This window comes from Oncorhynchus masou, unplaced genomic scaffold (assembly GCF_036934945.1).
Source record: "Oncorhynchus masou masou isolate Uvic2021 unplaced genomic scaffold, UVic_Omas_1.1 unplaced_scaffold_10434, whole genome shotgun sequence".
NCBI lineage: Eukaryota > Metazoa > Chordata > Actinopteri > Salmoniformes > Salmonidae > Oncorhynchus > Oncorhynchus masou.
Window position 1 is genome coordinate 53 of NW_027000137.1, and position 9,068 is coordinate 9,120.

The 9,068-nt window shown below is 47.1% G+C and overlaps 1 protein-coding gene across 1 annotated transcript; it reads right to left on the reverse strand.

Moving 5' to 3' along the window:
- Window positions 1–989: 989 nt before the first annotated feature.
- LOC135528833 (disintegrin and metalloproteinase domain-containing protein 10-like) lies at window positions 990–6,910 on the reverse strand (the record flags this gene model as incomplete). Its single annotated transcript, XM_064957887.1, has 3 exons — window positions 990–1,169; window positions 5,508–5,691; window positions 6,760–6,910. Coding segments are annotated over 3 exons (515 nt in total), but the record flags the coding sequence as incomplete, so codon positions are not given.
- Window positions 6,911–9,068: the final 2,158 nt, after the last annotated feature.

Genomic DNA, 9,068 nt, shown 5'->3' on the forward strand with positions numbered 1-9,068 from the left:
GACCGACCGCGAAGCCCGATGATGTCAGGAGGGGACCGTGGACGTGGTAACAGGAGGGACAGACCCTGGGGACGGTGGTAACAGGAGGGACCCGACAGGACGATGATGTCAGGACCGACCGCGGGACGTGATGTCAAGGAGGGACCGACCGCGGGGACGTGGTAACAGGAGGGGACCGACCGCGAGGACGTGGTAACAGGAGGGACCGACGGGGCAGTACGCGGGTAACAGGAGGGGACCGACCGCGAGGCGATGGTAACAGGAGGGGACCGACCGCGAGGACGTGGTAACAGGAGGGGACCGCCCGCGGACGGACGTGATGTCAGGAGGGACAGACCGCGAGGACGTGATGTCAGGAGGGACCACCGTGGACGTGGTAACAGGAGGGACCGACCGACCGTGAGGACGTGGTAACAGGAGGGGACCGACCGTGAAGACGTGGTAACAGGAGGGGACCGACCGTGAGGACGTGGTAACAGGAGGGGACCGACCGTGAGGACGTGGTAACAGGAGGGACCGACCGCGGGGACGTGGTAACAGGAGGGGACCGACCGCGAGGACGTGGTAACAGGAGGGACCGACCGCGAGGACGTGGTAACAGGAGGGGACCGACGCGAGCGTGGTAACAGGAGGAGTGACAGTGAGGACGTGATGTCAGGAGGGGACCGACCGTGAGCACGTGGTTTCAGGAGGGGCCGACCGCGAGCACGTGGTTTCAGGAGGGGATCGACCGTGAGCACGTGGTTTCAGGAGGGGACCGACCGCGGGACGTGATGTCAGGAGGGGACCGCCGCGGGGACGTGATGTCAGGAGGGACCGACCGTGAGGACGTGGTAACAGGAGGGGACTGACCGCGGACGTGGTAACAGGAGGGGACCGACCGCGAGGACATGGTAACAGGAGGGACCGACCGTGAGGACGGATGTCAGGAGAGGGGACCGACCGCGAGGACGTGATGTCAGGAGGGGACCGACCGTGGGGACGTGATGTCAGGAGGGGACAGACCGCGGGACGTGGTAACAGGAGGGGACCGTGAGGACGTGGTAACAGGACTCACTTTTCTCACTACAGCAAACGTGGCACAGCTCGTCAGTCTCGTCCTTGCCCTCCACGCTGGCACAGGTACAGACCTCCAGACCATACTTCTCACAGATGGAGCCAGAACAGCCCTGGAGGAGGAGCCAATAGAAGGGACGAGACACTCATGTGACATTTTAGTTATTTATCCAGAGCAACTTACAGTTTAATGCATTTAGCTACTAGGTGGGACAACCACATGTAAGTACATTATACATTATATGTTAAATAGGTTTTTCTCTACAAAGTAGCTAATGTCGTGGAAAACTGAATCAAATATTTCCCAGATACCGGAGCTTGTGAACTAAATAGACTATTACAGAGAGTAACAAAGCCGAGCAATTCCATGGGAGAACTGACTCTCCATTCTTAGTACTTGGCTTTTATACAGTTTTACCCTTACATAACATTGTCAATCCACTGTATAAATCTTGTTGTCTTGCTTGGTTTCCATTCCCTTATTGGCTCAGATATTTGGGGCATAGATTCTATTATGGCGTGACATTAAACACTCCTACTGCAGGTCTAATGGTGCCTATAACTGATTAGCTAATGTTCCCGTCCAAAGATCTTCACAAGTTCAGGCCGGTGTTATCTACTTATGATTAAAACCATGTGCATGTCCAGTAGCCTTCACAAGATCAGATATGGCTCAGACCAGTCACGTCTTGTTGGTCTACCTTGGTTCATCTACACGGATTCTGCTTCTGTTTTCTTACATGTCTAATATTTAAACTTATATAGATTCTTCTTTCTACTTCAAAGAGAACAGTATAGGTACTGAAAAATCACCCAATGACTGAAAATTCTCTAACACTAATTAGCAAAGTCAGAGCTAGTAGGAAAATACATCCCTTTTATTTCCCTGTGAGGAAAAATTCATATGCGGGGACTGATTGGACAAGACACAGATAAACATAGCAAACAACATTCACAGTAAAAATGGGAGGCATGCCATTCCATTAGAAATAAAAACAGTGCAGGTCAGAGCAGATTCTAGGCTGAGTTGAGGATCCTGGAATACGTTGGCACAAAGCTAGACGATAGGTTTACACACTACAGGTAGTCAGGTACAGTTGAAGTCGTAAGTTTACATACACCTTAGCCAAATACATTTAAACTCAGTTTCACAATTCCTGACATTTAATCCAAGTAAAAATTCCCTGTTTTAGGGAAGTTGGGATCACCACTTTATTTTAGGATTGTGCAGGATAATAGTACAGTCGTGGCCAAAACTTTTTGAGAATGACACAAATATTAATTTTCACAAAGTCTGCTGCCTCAGTGTCTTTAGATATTTTTGTCAGATGTTACTATGGAATACTGAAGTATAATTACAAGTATTTCATAAGTGTCAAAGGCTTTTATTGACAAATTCATGAAGTTGATGCGAAGAGTCAATATTTGCAGTGTTGAACCTTGTTTTTCAAGACCTCTGCAATCGGCCCTGGCATCATCATCATCAAATGTATTTATAAAGCCCATTTTACATCAGCCGATGTCACAAAGTGCTGTACAGAAACAGTCTGTTGGAAAAGCAGGTGTCCTAATGTTTTGTACACTCAGTATATGTTGCGTCTACAAGCTCAATCCCACAGAAACCTGCAGAGGGAAGCAGCATCACCCAGTCAACCATCAGCCCATTATTGCATAATCAATGCTTGGAGTTTGTCAGAATTTGTGGGTTTTAGTTTGTCCACCCGCCTCTTGAGGAATGACCACAAGTTCTCAATGGGATTAGGTCTGGGGAGTTTCCTGGCCATGGACCCAAAATATTGATGTTTTGTTCCCCGGGCCACTTAGTTATCACCTTTGCCTTATGGAAAGGTGCTCCATCATGCTGGAAAAGGTATTGTTCGTCACCAAACTGTTCCTGGATGGTTGGGAGAAGTTGCTCTCGGAGGATGTGTTGGTACCATTCTTTATTCATGGCTGTGCTCTTAGGCAAAATTGTGAGTGAGTCCACTCCCTTAGCTGGAGAAGCAACCCACACATGAATGGTCTCAGGATGCTTTACTGTTGGCATGACACAGGACTGATGGTAGCGCTCACCTTGTTTTTCTCCGGACAAGCTTTTTTCCAGATACCCCAAACAATGGGAAAAGAGATTCATCAGAATATCAGTCTGTCCCTGATGTTTTTCCTGGAGAGAAGTGGCTTCTTTGCTGCCCTTCTTGGCACCAGGCCATCCTCCAAAAGTCTTCGCTTCACTGTGCGTGCAGATGCACTCACACCTGCCTGCTGCCATTCCTGAGCAAGCTCTGTACTGGTGGTGCCCAGATTCCACAGCTGAATCAACTTTAGGAGACGGTCCTGGCACTTGCTAGACTTTCTTAGGCGCCCTAAGCCTTCTTCACAACAATTGAACCGCTCTCCTTGAAGTTTTCGATTATGCGATAAATGGTTGATTTAGGTGCAATCTTTACTGGCAGCAATATCCTTGCCTGTGAAGCCCTTTTGTGCAAAGCAATGATGACGGCACGTGTTCCCTTGCAGGTAACCATGGTTGACAGAGGAAGAACAATGATTTCAAGCACCACCCTCCTTTTGAAGCTTTCAGTCTATTATTCAAACTCAATCAGCATGACAGAGTGATCTCCAGCCTTGCCCTCGTCAACACTCACACCTGTGTTAACGAGAATCACTGACATGATGTCAGCTGGTCCTTTTATGGCAGGGCTGAAATGCAGTGGAAATGTTTTTTTGTGTGGATTCAGTTAATTTGCATGGCAAAGAGGGACCTTGCAATTCATCTGATCACTCTTCATAACATTCTGCAGTATATGCAAATTGCCATCATACAAACTGAGGCAGCAGACTGTGAAAATTAATATTTGTGTCATTCTCAAAAAACTTTTGGCCACAACTGTAGAGAGAATGATTTATCTCAGCTTTTATTTCTTTCATCACATTCCCAGTGGGTCAGAAGTTTACATACACTCAATTAGTATTTGGTAGCATTACCTTTAAATTGTTTCATTTGGGTCAAATGTTTCGGGTAGCCTTCCACAAGCTTCCCACAATAAGTTGGTTGAATTTTGGCCCATTCCTTTATACAGAGCTGGTGTAACTGAGTCAGGTTTGTAGGCCTCCTTGCTCACACACACATTTTCAGTTCTGCCCACAGATATTCTATAGGATTGAGGTCAGGGCTTTGTGATGGCCACTCCAATACCTTGACTTTGTTGTCCTTCAGTCATTTTGCCACAACTTTGGAAGTATGCTTGGGGTCATTGTCGATTTGGAAGACCCATTTGCGACCAAGCTTTAACTTCCTGACTGATATCTTGAGATGTTTTTTCAATATATCCACATAATTTTCCTCCCTCATGATGCCTATTTTGTGAAGTGCACCACACCCTCCTGCAGCAAAGCACCCCCACAACATGATGCTGCCCCCTCCCGTGCTTCACAGTTGGGGATGGTGTTCTTTGGCATGCAAGCCTCGCCCTTTTTCCTCCAAACATAACGATGGTCATTATGGCCAAACAGTTTTATTTTTGTTTCATCAGACCAGAGGACATTTTTCCAAAAAGTATGATCTTTGTCCCCATGTGCAGTTGTAAACCATAGTCTGGCTTTTGTTATGGAGGTTTTGGAGCAGTTGCTTCTTCCTTACTGAGAGGCCTTTCAGGTTATGTTGATATAGGACTCGTTTTACTGTGAATATAAATACTTTTGTACCTGTTTCCTCCAGCATCTTCACAAGGTCCTTTGCTGTTGTTCTGGGATTGATTTGCACGTTTCGCACCAAAGTACGTACATCTCAAGGACACAGAGTCGCTTCTCCTTCCTGAGCGGTATGACGGCTTCGTGGTGCCATGGTGTTTATACTTGCCTACTATTGTTTGTACAGATGAACGTGGTACCTTCAGGCATTTGGAAATTACTCCCAAGGATGAACCAGACTTGTGGAGGTCTACAATTTTTTTCTGAGGTTTTGGCTGATTTATTTTGATTTTCCCATGATGTCAAGAGGCATTTAGTTTGAAGGTAGGCCTTGAAATACATCCACAGGTACACCTCCAATTGAGTCAAATGAAGTCAATCAGAAGCTTCTTAATCCATGACATCCTTTTCTGGAATTTTCCAAGCTGTTTAAAGTCACAGTCAACTTAGTGTATGTAAACTTCTGACCCACTGGAATTGTGAAACAGTGAATTATAAGTGAAATTGTCTGTCTTTAAACAATTGTTGTAAAAATAACATGTGTCATGCACAAAGTAGATGTCCTAACTGACTTACCAAAACTATAGTTTGTTAACAAGAAATTTGTGGAGTGGTTGAAAAACGAGTTTTAATGACTACAAACTAAGTGTATGTAAACTTCTGTATGTAACTCAACACTACAGGTAGCCAGGTATGTAACTAAACACTACAGGTAGCCAGGTATGTAACTACACGCTACAGGTAGCCAGGTATCCACTCACCCCGTTGAGGCACACTTGAGTTTCTCCGTGGCAGGCGGTAAAGTTGGCCTTGGGTTCAGAGGTTGGGCACTGGGCCGTACCCCCGTTACACATGCCCTGATGAGCACACTCAGACTCCTCACGACACTTCTCATTCCGGCCCTTATAGTAGCACTCAGGAGTACAGCACGGGCCCTGGCTGGGACTGGCGGAGGGAAAGACAGAAGGCTTCAATTTGTATTATGGAGAATACACCATTTGACAGAAAACAACAAAATTACAGAAATAAGCCTCCGCACACGGCAATTTTAGTAATTTAATTACAATGACATTTCGAGCTTATTTCCTCAGTTTGAGTCCCTTAACTTCCTGACGGGCAAGCTACCCTGCCAGGCTAACTTCCTGACGACAAGCTACCCTGCCAGGCTAACTTCCTGGATCTATTGCTACCCCTGCCAGGCTAACTTCCTGGACGACAAGCTACCCTGTCAGGTTAACTTCCTGGACGACAAGCTACCCTGTCAGGTTAACTTCCTGGACGACAAGCTACCCTGTCAGGTTAACTTCCTGGACGACAAGCTACCCTGTCAGGTTAACTTCCTGGGCGACAAGCTACCCTGCAAGGCTAACTTCCTGGACGACAAGTTGCCAGGCTAACTTCCTGGACGACAAGCTACCCTGCCAGGCTAACTTCCCTGACGAAAGCTACCCTGCCAGGCTAACTTCCTGGACGACAGCTACCCTGCCAGGCTAACTTCCTGGGCGACAAGCTACCCTGCCAGGCTAACTTCCTGGACGACAAGCTACCCTGCCAGGCTAACTTCCTGGACGACAAGCTACCCTGCCAGGCTAACTTCCTGGGCTACCCTGCCAGGCTAACTTCCTGACTCCACAAGCTACCCTGTCAGGTTAACTTCCTGGACGACAAGCTACCCTGTCAGGTTAACTTCCTGGACGACAAGCTACCCTGTCAGGTTAACTTCCTGGACGACAGCTACCCTGTCAGGCTAACTTCCTGGACGACAGCTACCCTGTCAGGTTAACTTCCTGGACGACAAGCTACCCTGTCAGGTTAACTTCCTGGACGACAAGCTACCCTGTCAGGCTAACTTCCTGGACCCACAAGCTACCCTGTCAGGCTAACTTCCTACGACAGACAGGCTAACTTCCTGGACCAGCCACCCTGTCAGGCTAACTTCCTAGACGACAGCTACCCTGTCAGGCTAACTTCCTGGACGACAGCTACCCTGTCAGGTTAACTATCTTATCTTACCTGCAGACTTTGTTGGGTTTTAGTTTACACTTCCTGTTGTCAGGCTGGTCGGCGTCATAGCAACACTGGTCTCTGCACTGATCGCTGTATCCACAGTCACACTCCTCCCCTGGCTCCACTAACCCATTACCACAGATGGGCTGGCCTGACTCTGTGTGGGGGGGGCAGAAAGAACACATACACATTACGCAATGACATTCATAATAACACATATGATCTTTAATGAAGTGTAGAATTTAATTTTTTACCAAAATTGCTTGAAGGCTTCTACAAACAATCTTAAAATAACACAGCAGAGGAAACATACCGACAAATTAGCTTCAAACACCATAGAGAGCAGTGGAAACGTACCGAAATAAAACACCATAGAGAGCAGTGGAAACATTACCCGACCAGCAAATAGCTTCAAACACCATAGAGAGCAGTGGAAGCGTACCGACAAACTAGTTTCAAACACCATAGAGAGCAGTGAAAGCGTGCCGACAAACCTTCCAAACACCATAAGGCAGTGGAAGCATGCCGACAAACTAGCTTCAAACACCATAGAGAGCAGTGAAGCGTGCCGACCAAACACCATAGAGAGCAGTGGAAACGTGCAGTCAAACTAGCTTCAAACACCATAGAGAGCAGTGGAAGCGTGCCGACAAACTAGCTTCAAACACCATAGAGAGCAGTGGGGGAAGCGTGCCGACAAACTAGCTTCAAACACCATGAGAGCAGTGGAAGCATTACAAACCTTCCAAACACCATAGAGAGCAAAGCGATACCGACAAACTAGCTTCAAACACCATAGAGAGCAGTGGAGCGATACCGACAAATTAGCTTCAAACACCATAGAGAGCAGTGGAAACGTACCGACAAACTAGCTTCAAACACCATAGAGAGCAGAGGAAACATACCGACAAACTAGCTTCAAACACCATAGAGAGCAGTGGAAACGTACCGACAAACTAGCTTCAAACACCATAGAGAGCAGTGGAAGCGTGCCGACAAACTAGCTTCAAACACCATAGAGAGCAGTAGAAGCGTACCGACAAACTAGCTTCAAACACCATAGAGAGCAGTGGAAGCGTACCGACAGACTAGCTTCAAACACCATAGAGAGCAGTGGAAACGTACCGACAAACTAGCTTCAAACACCATAGAGAGCAGTGGAAACATACCGACAAACTAGCTTCAAACACCATAGAGAGCAGTGGAAGCGATACCGACAAACTAGCTTCAAACACCATAGAGAGCAGTGGAAACGTACCGACAAACTAGCTTCAAACACCATAGAGAGCAGTGGAAACGTACCGACAAACTAGCTTCAAACACCATAGAGAGCAGTGGAAACGTACCGACAAACTAGCTTCAAACACCATAGAGAGCAGTGGAAACGTACCGACAAACTAGCTTCAAACACCATAGAGAGCAGTGGAAACGTACCGACAAACTAGCTTCAAACACCATAGAGAGCAGTGGAAACGTACCGACAAACTAGCTTCAAACACCATAGAGAGCAGTGGAAACGTACCGACAAACTAGCTTCAAACACCATAGAGAGCAGTGGAAACGTACCGACAAACTAGCTTCAAACACCATAGAGAGCAGTGGAAACGTACCGACAAACTAGCTTCAAACACCATAGAGAGCAGTGGAAACGTACCGACAAACTAGCTTCAAACACCATAGAGAGCAGTGGAAACGTACCGACAAACTAGCTTCAAACACCATAGAGAGCAGTGGAAACGTACCGACAAACTAGCTTCAAACACCATAGAGAGCAGTGGAAACGTACCGACAAACTAGCTTCAAACACCATAGAGAGCAGTGGAAAGCATGCCGACAAACTAGCTTCAAACACCATAGAGAGCAGTGGAAACGTACCGACCAAACACCATAGAGAGCAGTGGAAACGTACCGGCAAACTAGCTTCAAACACCATAGAGAGCAGTGGAAGCGTACCGACAAACTAGCTTCAAACACCATAGAGAGCAGTGGAAGCGTGCCGACAAACTAGCTTCAAACACCATAGAGAGCAGTGGAAGCGTACTCGACAAACTAGCTTCAAACACCATAGAGAGCAGTGGAAGCGTACCACGAACTAGCTTCAAACACCATAGAGAGCAGTGGAAACGTACCGACAAACTAGCTTCAAACACCATAGAGAGCAGTAGAAACGTACCGACAAACTAGCTTCAAACACCATAGAGCAGTGGGAAGCGTACGCATCGACAAACACCATAGAGAGCAGTGGAAGCATATCAGCAAACTAGCCTTCAAACACCATAGAGAGCGGTAGAAAGCGTGCGACGATAAGCAGCTTC